Below are 17646 nucleotides of genomic sequence, written 5' to 3'. Positions count from 1 at the left end.
TTTTCTGCCATCAAATTTATCTTTCAGATTATCATGTGAGGAATCTTGACAAGAGTATGGGTGTATTCATGTACTTCCATTCAGATGATAATTTCTTCTTCATTAAGGTGTGTTGTTTTTGTAACACTTAAGGTGAAGTTTGTATGGTCTGTACATGTGTAGGAATTACCAGACTACGGAAATTATGTTCCAAACGTTAAGCAGCTAGAAAATTATTCTGAAGTAGCATAGTATGGAATTAATTTACAACAGTAATTCACATTTTCTTTGAAAAATGTTCATGGCCTTAACAAGAAAGAAGTGTATACTTAATAGTTACTGTTATGGATCAAGTTTATGAAGTCCCAGCAGATAAGGCACCTTTTCCTTTTATTAGAAGAGAAGACTGCTAACAAAATATTTTATATCCTTTTAATCCATACAGAACCATGTTCAAGTAAAATACTCATAAAAAATTGATGCATTAGAAATTAATATATTTGGGGCTAAAAGTATGGATGAAACAGCTGTAGACTGTGCCATTAAGTTAGCTTATAACCATTTCATTTTTAAAGATGACTAATTGTGCCCAGCCTGTTGCTTCATCAAACTCTCTCTTGAATCACGGATTCTCCTAAGACTATTTTAGCAGTTGTCTGAACAATAAGATCATCCACAACATGTCCAGCCACTGTGTTTCCTTCACTATCTACCAGCGTTACATGGAGATGAGCACCATCTTTGGGAATTGTCCTGACCAGTGAAGTAATTTCAAAGCCTCTTGTAGGGAATTATTTAAGAAGTTTAATATTCTTCAACTACCAGTGAATTCTTGCTCTCACTATTATCATTTGTAGTGGATAACATGGGAACATTTCAAACAAATACAGATATCCACAATATAATGAGGAGATACAGATACAACCTTTATGTGCTAAATTTTAACCAAAGTAAATATCAAAAATTGACAGTGGAACCACGGTTCCGGATAATTTGACGTAAATACGTCTATACGGAAAGGAAGTTTATATATTGGCTTTATACTAAATATTTCCTTTATACATGCTTTACAACTGCGTAAAGTTTTGATTAAGACATTGCTTATTTAACTTGAATTAGTTACGCTTAAGATGGGTCTGTGCTAAATAAATGTAATGTAAAGTATTGTATTGTAATGTAACATTTCCTAGGTAACAACAATGCTGAGTAAACACGACGTTCCCTAGGTAACCATTGTTATCGGATCTTACACATTTTCCTGTCACTTTTTCGTTACACTTTTTTGCGGAATGACCCTTCCGTATAGATGTATTTACGCCAAAAAGGAGTTTATGTAAGATTTGAGGTTTTCACAACGGTGAGTATGAAGATTTCTGTCTTCTGGGTTGTTGCGCTGTGTATTCTGGTCGATGTTAACCAACGTTTCAGAGGTCATACTGCCTCCGTCATCAGGGCGCCCTAACATCGACCAGACTACACAGCGCAACAACCTAGAAGACAGAAATCTTCAAAAAGGAGTTTACTATACTGGAATTAAGTTATTCAATTATCTTCCACCTACTATCAAAAGTTTAAATCACGATATAAAAATGTTTAAAACAGTGTTAAAAGTATCTCCTATCTCACCCCTACTCAGTAGCAGACTTTATAAATACATGTAACAATAGTGATGGTTTCTCATCATAATTATTTTGTTGTAATACTGTAGTTCCAAAAAAATATGTAAATAGCTATTATAAATATGTATTTATATTTGTACTAGAAACAAGTATTGTATTTGTGCTATGACCTGTTCTACATACTTGGCTTAGGCCAAGAATAGAATTATATTCTATTCCTACAGTTGGTAACGTCTGTACAGTCGATGTTGGTATTAATCTATGCCAACAGTAGTTTGAAGATGTAAGTTGTCAAATAGAATATATCCTAATAATATAAGACGTATATACATTTACATCACACTAAATTACAAAGAATGACACTTTATATAGCTTTATTAAGTCAGTATTATTTTGGCTAATAACTCGGCAGGCATTTCCCGCCTTCTAGATTAGTGCTGGTGTCTAATACGTAAAAAATGGCGGAAAGCTCAACCTCAGGCATGACTTCCACATCTAAAGAAGAAAGTATTGAAGAAGAAACTAATGTTATTACAATGATAGACGTCTTAAAGGAAGAGCAGGATTTAGAAGATGATGCAAAAGCTGTTTTAGGTGCATCAGATGACCAGAATTGTACATATTCACGGGTAAATATATATCCAAATTTCAGTATCTGGTTTGGAAAATGGCTGTGTTGGCATATTATGCGCATGGAGTTTGTTTATTAAATAGTGTATATTTTGCTCTATATTGAGCCAGGATTTTAATGCATCATGTATAGAATGTAAGTAGCTAGCGTTAGTGAAGATTTATAAACTATTTATGTTTATTTTATCATCATGCATTGATTCTTCTGGTAGATACTTTGAGCCTAAGGACCTTCAAAATACTCCAGACATAATATTGATTTGATCTGTTTAAAATGTTGATTTCCTTTAGGGTTACGTGAAAAGACAAGCACTATATGCATGTATGACCTGCACACCCTTGTCTGATGATGGTCTGAAAGCTGGTGGCATTTGTTTGGCATGTAGTTACTACTGTCATGAGGGACATGAACTGATTGAATTGTACACAAAGAGGTGAGCTTTTAATATGTGGATAATTTTAATACACTAACATTACATTTTAAATGTACATGTTTTAGGAGACTGATGAATTTAGAAACAAATATACACAACTAATGTACAAGTAGAATGGGTACTAAAACAAATAAAACCAAGAAGGTAGGAAAGAGAATGGTTATGTAAATAATAAAGTTGTATTGTTGAGGAGGGTATTCAATATAAATGTTCAGCATTTTTTATGACATTTTGAAACAATTTTAGCAATATATAAGAGTTTAAATTCTTCCAGAGCTGCTTTACAATATATTTGATCCTCATTAGCACACTCCAGCATCTGCTGTGTTTTTGTTCCATCTTTTGAATTTATGGTAATTGAATCCTACACATTAAGGCACTGGCTTTTCATGCAGAATTTCTTGGATTCCAGAGTCATTGCAGATTTTGTCATATGCTTTTTCCTTGCCTTAATCATATAAAGTCAAAACCTTGTATATATAAAGAATATCAGTCTGTCACTCTGGTTTTAATCTCACATTATCCTGTAGGTTTTCTCTGATAGTCATAATCATCTTCACTCTCATCAGTAGTAGGAATACTGAGATCATGCCTAGTTGGTGCTACCAGGGACATAGAAGGCATGATAGTGAAGACCTGCAGCATAATATACAACTTGACAAACTTTCCGTTCAGACTCTTCTCCTCCTTTCATTATTTCTGTTTTTGATGGTTATCCTAACCTGGTCTAAATTGTTATTGAGTTAAGGTTTGTTTGAGAAACAGTACAAGTGTGCTTGACTAACTCCATGGTGCTTTTGAGAAACCTGTAGTCACTAGTTAACTTAATAAGATCATTTCTGTGCTCTCAAGAGCCTGCCACTGAATGTTATCCTATGGCAGATGAATCTAATACATATCCCTACATCCAATTTTCTTACGGCCCAGTTTAAGTACAGTTGTTGAAAACAAAGTAGTAGCACTTCTGATGTACGTGCACAAATCTGAATAAGGGTGGCTGGTGCTAGTATTGTGTATATCTGCCAATTAAAAGCTAAGGTTCTTAACATATCACTCTAAAATCAGGAATCAATGCTGTCTGTGGCATATAATGTTCATATTGTCATTCTCAGCTGTGCAATTCAACAAGACTAAACTGTCCACATAATACTTCAGTTACTTAATAGTTGAATATATTTTATGTTGTGCGGTATGAATGCAAAAGTAATTTTAATCTTGGAAATAATCTTTCCTTTCAGAAATTTCAGATGCGACTGTGGAAATAGTAGATTTGCAAACAGCAAGTGTAACCTTGAACCAGTAAGTAGGAAAATTAATGTGGATCTTTCTTATTGCTCTATTTCTTTCTTTGTGTCTTCCCCATTCCCCCTCCACTAACCCCTGTCAACATTTTGAGGCATGTTGTTTGTCATGTCTCAGGCCTCATGGGTTTAGATTTATTCTCAGTTTTACAGTTTGCGTAAGGCCAATCAATTTGAACCCATAGTACAGCCATCATTTATTTGATAGATTACATGATTCTGAATTAGTAAGAATACCACAGATTTTTTTAAAAAGTTTGAGATTTTTTTGTTTTGGGTAATCCAAAGATTATTATTATTATTATTTTATTATTAAGTGTTCTGTCTTACGACAGGTCCATTGCTCTGCCCAAAAAGAGCTCTCCAGTTGTCCCTATTCTCGGCTTCTCGCTTTAATTCCTGGAACGTCATCTTCTTTCCTTGTTTAAGGTCGTCGGTTAGCTGTATCAATCTTCTTCCTAGTCCTCTCTTTCCTTCAACCTGGCTTTCGGTGATATCACTCAGTAATCCATTCCTTCTCATAATATGTCCCAGCTAGTTAGCTTTCCTTCGTGTAATCGCCTGCAGAATGCTTCTTTGCTCGTTGACTCTCCTCAATACTTCTTCGTTGGTCACTCGATCCGTCCACCTGATCTTCTCTATTCTTCTCCAACACCACATTTCAAAACTCTCCAGGTATTTCTGTTCCTTCTTCCTGAGTGTCCAAGTCTCTGCTCCATACGTAACACTTCACTAGTTTCTCCTTCATCTCCAAGCCCAACTTGCTAGTGAGAAGTATCCTCTTCTTGACGAAAGCTGCCTTGGCCATGGCTATCCTTGCTTTTACTTCCTTGGTGCACATGCAATCTAAAATTAGTTTTACTGAATAACTATGGTAGGGTGTAATGAATGCCTTGAAATCAAGTGTTTGCAAATTACAAAACATGTGCAGTTCAGTCCACTATTATTTACATGTTAAGGTATGTGCATACTCATCCAAGGGTACATTGTCTAATGTGTTGATCCTCTTCATGATGAACATGAGTTATCACAGCCACTTTTTACTAAATTTGTTGCAGATACCTTGTGTGTCACCTGTTGGGTTACATTAAACTGTTGAACTAACCAGTCAGTTACTGTAATCTGCTTTGCAAGCTTTCTCTTCCAGTCCCATGAATTCTCCACTCCCACCTGCTTAACTTTGTTCTGCAAGATGTGGTGTACATTTAATGAGAAAATGTTCAGGTGTGCCACCAAAAATCACCTGTTAGGTAGTGAGTTACAACTCTGCAAGCATATAACTGGTCACCACATTGGAGACCTTTCACGTAGACTTCATAGTCCTGTACTGATAATATGAACTGTTGAAATGGTTTTTGGAACCCTAGTTTATCGGGTGCCATGTAACTTTTTTTCAGAACAAGAGTGCTGTGAATGAGCTAAACACATACAACCACAACTTCAGTGGAGTATATTGCACTTGTGGGCGACCATATCCTGATCCTGAAGATGTGATTGATGATGAAATGATTCAGTGCGTCTTGTGTGAAGATTGGTTCCATGGGAGGGTGAGTCTTGATAGTTCCTACTAATATGAAACCAAAAGTTATTATAGAACATGTATATTTATGTGCAGTGGTCAGTTACGTAAATTGTGGGGGAAACTGAGGTTTTTATGGGATTGTTCTGCTACATTGTCAATGATGTTATTGATTAAGAAGAATTTTCTGAACAAAACAAAATAAATATCATAGTGTATTTCTTTAAATAAGGTAAGTGAAAGAGAGTTTGTGATGAGTGTCACATTCCTGCCAGCTGAATCTAAAGAGGTCTGGCTACAAATTTGTGTTACTCATGTGGTTACTTCCTATTTTCTGGTAGTAGAGCTGCATGGAACTCATGTCTAGGCTTGATTGAGTGGTGACCAGTTTTGTTGTTCTGATGAATGCAGACTCCTTTAAATTGTTATGTTGACTTTGTTTTCTTTGTGTCTATAATTTTGAACAAGGTACATATTCCATCTGTGTTAAATTTGCTTGAAAAACATAAAAGATGCACACTTGTCATGTTCGTAATTGTTTACATATGTAAAAGAAATGTTCCCTATGAAATGACATTTCTAGCACTGGTGGTTTTATTTGTTATCACTATCAGCCAAGACATAAATACAAATTTTATTCAGTCGCTTCGTTGTTTTGAATTTTATAAAAAGTTATCTTTACCAATATTTTCAGAATTCTACGTTAAAGTGCTGTTGTCACTTTCACTTCAATAGTTTGCATAGCCACTATTTTTGGTATTAGTAATGGCCTCTAGTTTTTTTGTAGTGTTCTGTCTGACGACAGGTCCATATATTATGAACAGGATCCTTCCAACCTCTTCAGGTTGTCAGGGACCTGCTCATACATATATACATTCTTGGCAGAGATGATCAGAAGTGGTTTGCCATTGCCTTCTTCTGTGTGTGAGTGGAGTAATTGTTGGGATGCCACGGAGAAACCGGGGAAGCCCCCGGAGGAAAACTCCGTGATGCCTAGACCACGGCCTTGCCCAACACAAGTTATAAATTTGAGCACCACCGGGAATTGAACCCGGGACCCCAGGCTTACAAGGCTAGTGTTCTGACCACTAGACCACCGTGAAGGCCTCTAGTAGCATGACATAAATTAGGTTTCACAGAAATCTCTTCAATGGCCCAGAAGGTACAGACATGAACATTCGTTGTTCTGCATGAGATAATGAATGTAGGCTTAATGTGAAGTTGTTGCATAGCAGAATTGTGGTCTTAAGGTACAGTGCAGAATTACAAATTTTACAGATGAGGCATTCATATTCTTCATATGTTAATTTCAGCATTTGGGAAGCAACGTGCCTGCACTTCATGATTATGGCGAGATGGTTTGTGGATCATGTATGGATAAGCATACTTTCTTGTGGCAGTACAAAAAGGAAATGCCTACTGAAGATTGCGTAATGAAAATGGAAGTATGCAGTGGAACAGTGAAGGATGTCAAGGATTTAAATGAGGTCACACTTGATGACTTCAAAAATAACACCATTAAAGCTGATGAGAGAGGTAATGTATATTCTACATGATACTGATATTATTGTATGAGGAACAGAATTGATGTAATTAACAAGTGTTCTTATACTGTTCCAGGATGTTTGCTGAAGGGACTGAAGCCAGATGTTGAACATGGAGCAGTTTTCTTCTCAGAAGGCTGGAGAAAATGTTTGTGTAGATGTGAGTCATGTAAGGTATGTATGCACATTCCAATTCTCTGCCTTTATATGTTTCCCCCCCCTACGTTTTCATTGTACCTTAGAAAGTAACTTTTCCTTGCTGTTGTAATGTATCATCACATAACTAATTTTTTATGCCTTGTCATTGCTATAACTATTGGACATTCATCATCATAAATACCTGCTTTCACAATTGGACATATTCTTGTCATTTCGGCCCAGTTCACATCCTCAGAACTTCCCTATGGATCCTTTTAAGGTTGTAATTCATTATGTTTGATTACCATTCAAGATGTGTCAATTAGGACATTCTTGTTTGAATCCTCTAATATTTAACTAACTATCGCTATGCGAGTTGTGTGCCGAGCAGTGTAATTTGTTCAGTATATTTCTTGAATAATTATTCTCAGGCTATGTATGAGACCCACAGTTTGAGCTTTCTTATGGATGAAGAAGATACAGTGCAGGCTTATGAAGAACAAGGGAAAGCACGTGGTGAAGGTGGACAGCCATCGTCTCGCTATGAGCAGGGACTCAAGGCCCTTTCATCCCTCGACAGAGTCAAGCAGGTGGAAGCTATTGAAGGTGAGATACTCAGGAAATTATGAGGAGTGGTGGGTTATGTACAAGATTTGAATTTCTCATAGTAGTGAAAATGTTTGGATTGTGACCCTGCATAAACTTCTACGTGGATATCAACATTTCAGAGCAAAATGGCACCTTTATCTTCAGCCACGATGGAAGCAATATGGTCCTCCAAAACTGAAGGACACATACAAGTCCACATGGCATCTAAATACAGGCCACCACTCTCGGCATTAGGTGTTACCTTTCATGCTTTTGCATGACTGCAAGTCCCCCAGGTGATGAGTAAAAGTAAAGCTGTCCCACTATACGCCATGTAGGCGCTTGGGGGGAGTGGAGGTATAGCTCCTACTCATTCTTGACTTCGGCACTAGATGGGGGTGAGCGTCATGCCCCGGCTGGCTTTACCGCCGGGAAAGGACCGTGGTACCCATTGGAGAGGAGGCTGGGTGGGCGCCAGAGCCGGTCTGGACGCAGAGGCTGGAGGAAAAATCCTCTCGGGGATCGAACCCCGGCCGTCCAGCCCGTAGCTAGTCACTATACTGACTGAGCTATCCCGGCTCCTCCCAGGTGATGAGTAGGATTATTAATGTGTGTTTTGTTATGGTGGCAAAATGGTTTACATGATGTGTGTAGTTAGAACCTGGTCTTATCTTCTAAGTAAACTTTTTCTTAAAAAATTTGCAAATGAACATTTCAACATATTTTGTAGGTAACAAATTGCATTTATTGATCAGTGTATAATATAAAGTTACCCTCTCAATCTGTGCTGTTCTTTCAACTGTCAGTTTCCAGTAAATAATTGAATCAAAAGAGAAGAAAGAACATTTTTAAACAGATATCCATGTATTTTTGTGAGAATTGTTATCTTTTAGATTGCTAAAGAAATTCTGTATTTTGCTAACATAATTTCTGAAAATGATTTTACATTTGAATTGCCCCTGGTGTCTTCAGTGAACTAACTCCATGGAGTAGAGTCCTTGAGGCTAGCAGTGTAGCAAATCAAGATGTTCCCTGCCTTCTATGAAACTTGAGGTTTATTTTTGCATTTGCAAGGGCCCACCAGTGGTTCCTGTCCTAAGCCAGATGAATCTAGTCTGCATCAACACATCCAGTTTCATTAAGATCCATCTTAATGTTATTCTACAATGTATACCTTGGTGTTCCAAGTGTTCTTTCTTCTCAGCTTGTCTGACTAAAATTTTATATGCGTGTTTTAGCTCTAATATGTGCTAATTATCCCACCCATCAGATCATGCTTGATTTTATCACCCTAATTGTAGATGGGGAAGAGTTCAAATCATGAAGCTCCTTGCTTATTATGTAGTTTTCTCCAGGCTCTTGTTATTTCCTCCTCCTTATTGCCAAATATTCTCACCAGCTGTGTTCTACTTTGTCATTTCTACTTACATTAATTTCTGTTTCTAAAATCGGAAGTGAACACATTTCCCGAAATTTATCTGCTTTTCATTCACTTACGAATAATTTTCAATTCGATACTGTTATAATTTATTTGTATTTGAAGAGAGGTAAAAAATTAACTAAAGCAATGAATTCATCATATTATGCAGTACAAAGGATCGTTGAACTGACTGTAAAAATGTTTTCAGAGTACAACAATATGAAGATCCAGCTGAAGGAATACTTACAGAAATTTGCAGAGAACAAGAAGGTAGTGCGTGAAGAAGATATCAGGGAATTCTTTTCTGGCATGGAGGCTCGCAAGAAGCAACGAGTAGAAGTGCAAGTGCCATACTTCTGTCATTAATCTGTTACTGGGGGACATGCTTAGCTTTCTATAAAGTTTTTTCCTCCTCGACCCGCTTGTTTTTTACATTATGTTTTATTTAATTTTTATTGTATCTGCAGGATTTTAAGAACCTCCTGATATGTTTATCATCATTTGGAATATTGCGATATACAGTAAAACCTTTACCTAACCAGTGCCTTTAATTGTTTTGTGGACAGATTTTCTAATGAAATTCTTTTCCTAGTAACATCAGGTTCTTTATGATAGTGTGACATTAGGCATTATGTGATTCTGAAGGTCATGCATCTTGGTTTTTCCTGCTACTGTAAAATATGTGATCAGTTTACATTTCCTTAGAAGGCTGAAGAAAAAATCACAAATGCCATTATCTCCTCTCCTCTCCCTCTTTCTGTGATACATTCCATACAGTCTGTGTGTTCTGACGTTAAGTACTCCCTTATGTAGACCTACATGTTCAGGAAATCCCCCCCCCGACAGAAATAAATTTGTGTTATACTGGCCAATAGAGGGAGCCATTATATTGAAAGCCTGATTTTTGAAACTTGTGAGGAACATAAGTTAACAGAATGAATGAAACAACAAAGATTCACTGCCAAGGAATTAATTTATTAAGGAATCATTTTGTCTGTTGTTTGCTCAGGTCAGTGAATAGCTGCTCTACCAGACCCAGTTACAAAAATCATAAACTATTGAATGGATCACTTGTATAGAGTTCTGAAACAACTGTTTTCAGAACACTTTACAGAGTTGTCTTGCCACTCATTTTCATCTACAGATAAAAACACTGCAGTTGTTTCGTGACTCAAGTATGTACAGGATGCCACTGAAGACTTTCCACTCATGTAGGGGCTTTGTAACTACCGTCAGCAGTACCATTGTGGTAGCTCTGTAAATTTTCTTGCTAGATATTTAATTGTGGAGAAAAATATCCTTCCGTTTAGATCGTTATGGTACTGCAGTTCCTACATCTTTCTTTCTGTATAATGAGTGACATGTTGTTTCCATTTTTCTGCTGTTTTAAATTTGGTCTGCAATTGCAATTCTATTTTTAGACCTGAATGGTTGCAAGACAAGATTTTGAAGGAAATAAAATAAGAGAATTCCCCTAAATTTCATCCCATGGAGGTTTTACTGTACTTCTCACTCTTTAAGCAGTAGTCAGCTTGTATTTCAGTGTTGTTTTTATGTCTTTAATTGTAATTGGTAATGATTATTTACAAACTTGTTGAATGGAATGTAAAAGATTTATATTCACAGTATTTGTAATAGTTTTGTTCATTAATGTTAAGAGGCTGAGTTGATATATGAACATCATTGTAAACCAGTGCATTACTATTAAAGGCAGAGACAAACATGTAAGACTTGAGGTTCTCACAGCGGTGAGTATGAAGATTTCCGTCTTCTGGGTTGTTGCGCTGTGTAGTCTGGTCGATGTTAACCAACGTTTCGGAGGTCATACTGCCTCCGTCATCAGGGTGACGGAGGCAGTATGACCTCTGAAACGTTGGTTAACATCAACCAGACTACACAGCGCAACAACCCAGAAGACGGAAATCTTCAGAGACAAACATCTTTATATCTTACTAAACCTTGAATGGCAAATCCATGTTCTTCCTTCCATTGCCAATGTACATGAAACCATGGTAACTTATCACTTCACCCATTGCATGTGAGGTTGACTGGGCTCCACAGCCAGTCTGGATGTATTGATGAAGCCAAACAGAATGGTGTATTAATACTTTGGATTTGTATATGGGACATACCTTGTATCATTCTTGAATAGTTGATGGATGTCCTGATGTGTTTACTTTAATATTGCTGTGTCTTCTGGTAAATGCCAGGATAATATTTCAAATAGCCTATGACCACCTGATTCCAAATCCTACCACTCATGCACATATTTTATTTTCATTGAACACTAATAACTTTTGCAACTAAAATATTGAAGTTAAATAGATTAAGAATCTGTCCATTTCAATACTACTGAATGGATCTTCACTTTTCTTGCACATCATACTGATGAATGGAAGAAAAAGAATAAGCTGAATGCATGAAAGAGGGAAGTTTGAAGCAACATACAAATGTAGTTTGTGTTGACATTCTGGTTTTTGGCACTATGTAGACTCACTTTGCTTCTGAAGGCAGGATGCCCCACTTAGTAAGGTTTGTGCTGAAATATAATATGAAATCTAAGTATACCTAAAAATTCTTAGCAATACAAGTATTTCTATTCAGAAGTAGCTATATCTGCAACCATTATTATTCTGTATCTAATATTTTACTAATCAATAATGTATTTGCACTTCTGTCTGTCACCTGAAGTGCAGCAGAATATAGTTAAAGTAATTGATTAAATTTCATATTAAAATATGTTTAAAGCATATTGAAATCATCTGTGAAGAGTGTCAGGAATTGGTGATTTTAGAGCAGGAAATGTATGTATACACCACACATCTGCATGTGTTCTGAAGGATTCCTAAGAAGAAGTATCTTATCTATACAATAGCATGATCCATGCTGTCAAATTTAGTGGTGACAGTTGATACAGTTTGAATGTTTTGTTGTCTGTAGTGTAATAATGGTGATTTGTAGTTACAATTTTCTTTTGTTATCTGTATTGTAATAGTGATTTATAGTTACAACTGTGCATGTTTTGTTAACAATGAGTGAGTATCAAATGAAGATGCATGATAGGAAGTATGTGTAGCTGGTTTGTGAGGACACATCCGTGTAGTAGTCTGACAGGAGTGATGAGACTGCATTAATTCATTCTGAACGTCTTGTTTGTAGTGGCTTGTTACATTCAATTGAAATGTGGCTAGAGCCAATAAATAATGACCCTCTCAGTGTTATGTATTTATTAAATACTAGTAATACAAATCAATTGAAGCTATATAGATAACAATATGTTATGTAGTCTAAAGTTTTATGAATGTGTTTTGTATTCTTATCTGTTTTAAAAGCTGAAAATCTTTCAAGTTTAGCAAAATTTTGTGATGCTTGGTATGATGGTTGCTTAGTAGTAGCTTATGTACAACATATGTTGTTTATACTCCAATTATGTTCTGTATTGTTTTAAATGTTGTGTCACGATCAACGTTTTAGCAAACATAGCAATGGCCTTTTTCACGGTGCATGTGTAGCGGGCAAGTTCTGGAAATGTTGTATAGGACAGTCAGTGAGTGGTGAAGCAGAGGAATGGGCAACTATACAGCGTTCAATTAAACTGGAGGATGTTTAAAGTAAAGTTGTTATCATGATCATTATTATCTACAGTTTTTGACAAAAACCTTTGTGTTTTTTGTTTAAATTTGGCGCTGGAAGTACGTATATTGCGTTTCAGCTGTCATAACACGTGACCTATCACCTCACACAGGAAATCGAGGTAGTGCCATTACAAGTTTCCGTGTGGTTGTTAGTGATTGCAGGAGGAAGAATTTTGTTCTGTGTAAAGTTTCCAGAAAACTGCAGTATATTGGATGTGTACTGAAATAACGTATGCAATGGATATGTGAATGTGTGAGGTAAAGAAACCTGTTTCAATGTTTGATATTGACGATTTTGGTCCTTGCAATTGATCTAGTTTTACGAGCTTTGTCAGCAGTATTCATGCCATTGCTTGCATAATTACCAAGGAATCATTATTGTGCCATATACATTTTTGTGGAATTGGGAGGTTGTGTAGAATGCTTTTGATTGAGTTTGCGGTAGTATTGATGGTAAACTGATAAGATGAATACCCATAACCAAAAATGTAACATCGTTTTCAGCCTAATTTGCCTTTCATGTTTTATCATAACAGCAGACTTCAGAAAAAAATGCTTTTGGCCTCTTTACAGAAATACCGTATTACGAAGTTCGCAGGGTGCTCTTCAGACCTTGGGGTTCGGGAGGACTTCTTGAAAGGTAAGGCCTCGCTGAAAGTGCTTGTTTTTTTTATATGCAGGTTAGGCCTTTTCTCTGTTGATTGGTTAATGTGTGTTAATGTGAAAAAGTATGATTGACAGGAATTTAGTGACTCAATATCTTGTTGGTCCTTATTGTAAATCAGCATCGTCATTGATGAGAAATATTTCATAAACATAATTCTTGAATTATGTTTATGGTACATAATTTTGTCTTTGTTACTTACTGTAGGTTTATATGCCTATAACATTGCAGTTTCTTTCAGTGCATATAATATATAACTGCCATTGTACAGTGCATCCCACTTAACATGGAATATATGACAGCATGATGCAGCAGGAGTGAACAGACTAACATGAAATGAGATAGTCACAATGCAGAACATAGCTGTCGTGTGCTAGTGGGTGGGTTGCGATTTACATGGAACTGTCCGTAGAAGAGAATCAGTAGATGCTATTAATGTTTTTAAGGATTAATTACCTGAGGAAGCTGAGTAGCCTGGTTGTATTTGTGTTTGAAGCTCTGAAAGTAATTTATGTTCTTGTATGTAGAAATTTTATGTATTTTCACAAAGTTAATGCAAAATTAGAGAGATTGCATATATCTAACTACATGTTCTGGCTCTGAAACTACTGAAATTTTATTTTGGAAGTCTAAACGATTTTGGCCCAGCTTGTTTTTAGATTCTTTTGATCCAATATACCTCCATTCAGCATTATTAAAAATATCTTACTGTATGAAAAGCAGAAGATATAGAGCCTATGAAGTTCTACAACTGTAATTTGAAATGTCTTATATGGTAAATATTTAACGAAATATTAGGAAGAATTTTTACCGTTTTGTGTGGTATCTGTAGTGTGATAAATTTTCCAACAGCAGTTGTAATTATGCAGAATAGATTCATATCTGCATTAAATTAATATAAAGGCAGTGAAGTAGGTAAAATCATATATAAAGCACGTGGAAAATGTGTGTACTCCACTCTTTTTGCTTTATGTTTCTTTTTGAGTCACTGAGAAGTGCTGTGCTTGGATTGGCTTAACAGAATAAAGTTTTGCTTGTGGAAACTCTGTTGTCAAGGATATTATGCACAGTAGTACAAATAGCTTTGGTATATTAAGTGCTGGCTACCTTTAATGAAGAAATCCTGTTTTTGTTAATGATTGCTTTCAGTATCTTGCTCATAATACTCTGTATGCAGTGGGAATTGCTATTTGTGTCTTCTTTGTACATCATCAACATCCTCAAAGTTGGCCTTGTCCTCATTACAAATTCAGTGTCTTATAAATATCTTTGGTAGGAAAAAAACATACTGGCCTCTTTTAATTTGTTGTTCTTTACTAATCAAAGGTTCCATGGAAGGATTGCTTTCCCTTGCTAAAATGATCTTAGCATTAAAATTATTGGCACTGATTTTATATTGTACCGGTAGCCCTCGATTTACGCCGAGGATGTGTTCCTGGACGAACCAGCGTAAATTGTAACGATTTTATAATGTAAATCAATTGGAAGTCAGTGACATGCGTTCCCAGCACCCAAACATTGATGAGTAATATAATGGCATTAGAGTAAAGCTCTGAAATAACTTAATAAAATATAGGGAATTTAAAAAATATATTTTATACACTTACAATCGGCGATGGCTTGGTGAAGCGGCGTTAGTTCTCTGACGAAGTCCCTGGTTTGAGGATCGTCATGTTTTTTTTAAAGAAGGCATGTGTGGACTGTTGTGATTTCTTCTTTCTTTCAAAATTTCACAATTTCACAATAAGGCGTCATAAGATCAAACTCGCATATGCAAAAGTTTGCATTTCACAAACAGCTTTTACCGATTCATCGATCTCATTGGAGCCAATTCGCGTTAACGAAACATACGTAATTGCAGAGATGACTGTATTTATAATTTTTATTCAAAATCATCGATGTAAGAATTACGATTTAGTATAAGAATCAGTACGAGAAACATTGTAAAACGTTATAAATAATAGTAATTTTTTTTTCAAAAAAACTTGCTGGTTTCAAAATCGGCGTTATTCTGAATCGGCGCAAATCGAGGGCTACCTGTAATATAGTCAGTTTTTTGGCAAAGGCAGCTTCATGAGCATGTAACATCGTTTAGTGTTGTATGATTATTGTTATAAACGAACTGGAAAGAATGCGGAAGGAAGCGACCGTGTGCTGTTTTAAAGTGTGTGAGATTTGAGGTCTTGACGGTGAAGGTATCGATTGTGATACTGAAGATCACAATCTGTATGTTCCTATACTTGTGGGCATTATAAAAAACACTGTAAACTTCAGGACAAGTGGGTTCGGGGGGTGAGACTCGAATTCGGGCCAACAGGATACAAAGCAGGACGTTCGGTAGAGACGTAAAATAAACATCAGCATCTAGAAATTGTATTATCAACGTTCTGTCGTCCGTGGAAGGAGCAAATATGTATAAAACGTTGAAAGAGAAAGGTACCTTCCGTTGTTTTTAATGATAGTCACGTGCAAAGAAGTGAAACTGTAGGAGATCTGAAGGCTCCGAAATGTTGGTAACCTACACAGTGTTACCACCCAGAACAACATCGACAAGGAGGTGCCCAGTTTATGCGCATCTCGTGAAAAGTTTGCTGGTTTGGAAATATGCCATTGTAAACGTGTGATCACGAGTTTGGCTTTATGCAGCAGACATAGTTGGAACCTTGTAAATATAGTTATAATTGTGTGGTAAGCGAGGTTAGCTCAGTGTCTGACTACGGATAGGACAACCGAAGTTCGATTCCCCGACTGGAGTCTGACTTTTTTTCTTATATAGGGGCCCACCCATTCTCGTATCCAATGGGCTCTTTCCTTGCTGATAAGTTGTCGAATCGTGAAAACTGACCTTTTGAAATTTACGTCGTCCTGAGATCTGAAAAGTATTTGCGCGTGTAAACTCTTTTATACTGCGGTGCGTAGACGCATTGACATCTTTTATAGTTTGCGTTCTTTTTGTGTTAAGGTAATGGAATAAATTATTTAAAAAAAGAGACCGTCTATCGGCATGTTTCTTTATTCTACAGAGTTGAAATGTAACTCAACTTTACGTGAAGATGAAGTCGCTTGTAAACTTAAATTTAAGGAAGTCTAATTTTACAATGTTTTCGCACCGAACGTAAACTTTTATTGAAATGTCGATGAGTACGTGGACAGAACGCTTTTGGGAAATGGAAAATGATTCCCCGCGTTTACTCTCAGGTCCTTCAAGTTAATGCTTTAAATATGCCCTGGCCTCGCTTTAGAGTCGTCACTGGAGACAGAAGGTATGAAAGCGGAAGGACCAATGTCGTGAGTCTAAGGTCTTTACACCTGCTCCAGAGTTTCCCAGCCCGCGGCTCGCCGATTCATTTTGTGCGTTAGTTTTCTTTGTAATATTGCAGGCTTTGTTGCTGTCGTCAGTATTGTTAGTATCTACAACTACAATGATGAACGTCAAATTAAACAGGATGACCTAAGATCACAACAGAATTTTAAATAAAATTTGCGTTGAAAGATTTCTGGAGCCAAAAAAACAGTGTAACAAATCTCACTACTGACTGATTTTTGTTGCTTGGAAGAAACAAGAAATACTGAAGGAATTTTGGTGTGAACTTTGTTATTTTGAAAACTGAAAAGGGGATGAGAGATTTAATAGGTATGGATCTTAGATAGAGAGATAGAGTCCCATCTCCGAAACGTCGTTTTTTACGTTTTATATTTACTAGACGATGGATAATATCCAAGGGAATTTTTAATCAAACGACTCTTCACCATCGTAAAGAAGTTTTAGGTTTGATGGATCTTTGTAAAATGTTATGAAGACGTCTTTACCAATGGTTGAATTAGGAGCGTCTGTAAAGTTTATTTCGTGCATAACGGAAATGCTAATGGATCGACTTGGTTGTGGTACTCGTCTCCTGGCCTACACCTGCAAGGTATAGGCGACACTTGCACGGTCATCAGTTCTGTAGCGGATTGTCTTTTGTGTCCGCCATCTGAGTCACTAGAATAAAAGCCGAGCTTGAACGAGGATCGTGTAAAGTCCTTCTTGATTACGCCAGATGGCGAAACATTCTATTTTCAAGTGTTGGTACAATTGGACTTGATTTAGAAGTACTTATAATGTGGGTGATGCTTATCTTGTTCGAATATAAAACAAAATGTAAACGTTCTTCATACAGATTAGTCTTACATAC

The 17646-nt window shown here is 36.5% G+C and overlaps 2 protein-coding genes across 21 annotated transcripts in view; both read left to right on the top strand.

Moving 5' to 3' along the window:
- Positions 1 to 1171: 1171 nt before the first annotated feature.
- Positions 1172 to 10900, top strand: LOC110834554 (putative E3 ubiquitin-protein ligase UBR7). 6 transcript variants are annotated; one of them, XM_087358466.1, is made up of 9 exons: positions 1210 to 1336; positions 2029 to 2227; positions 2520 to 2662; positions 3901 to 3961; positions 5361 to 5510; positions 6796 to 7018; positions 7103 to 7200; positions 7596 to 7770; positions 9381 to 10900. In XM_087358466.1, exons 2-9 carry the CDS (start codon positions 2057 to 2059, stop codon positions 9536 to 9538), a joined length of 1179 nt encoding a protein of 392 aa, XP_087214592.1. In that variant the 5' UTR covers positions 1210 to 1336; positions 2029 to 2056; the 3' UTR covers positions 9539 to 10900. The 6 variants fall into 6 exon arrangements, with proteins under 6 accessions (XP_087214599.1, XP_087214592.1, XP_021929526.1 ...); XM_022073834.2 differs by having other exon boundaries at positions 1214 to 1336; positions 2011 to 2227; XM_022073836.2 differs by lacking the exon at positions 1210 to 1336 and adding an exon at positions 1759 to 1881.
- Positions 10901 to 12912: 2012 nt separating this feature from the next.
- Ufd4 (ubiquitin fusion-degradation 4-like) overlaps positions 12913 to 17646 on the top strand; it is an 86434-nt gene continuing 81700 nt past the window's right edge. For all 15 annotated transcript variants that reach the window (XM_022073814.2, XM_087358241.1, XM_087358245.1 and 12 more), the window contains exons 1-2: positions 12913 to 13065; positions 13381 to 13447. The gene's annotated coding sequence lies outside the window, so the exon portion shown is untranslated. The remainder of the gene's footprint in view (positions 13066 to 13380; positions 13448 to 17646) is intronic.

The sequence above is a fragment of the Zootermopsis nevadensis genome, unplaced genomic scaffold, assembly GCF_977971745.1.
Source record: "Zootermopsis nevadensis isolate Lab colony 2312 unplaced genomic scaffold, Znev_1.0 Znev_ptg000003l, whole genome shotgun sequence".
NCBI lineage: Eukaryota > Metazoa > Arthropoda > Insecta > Blattodea > Termopsidae > Zootermopsis > Zootermopsis nevadensis.
Note: the sequence above shows the minus strand (reverse complement) of the source record. Positions and strands in the feature narration are given on the sequence as shown.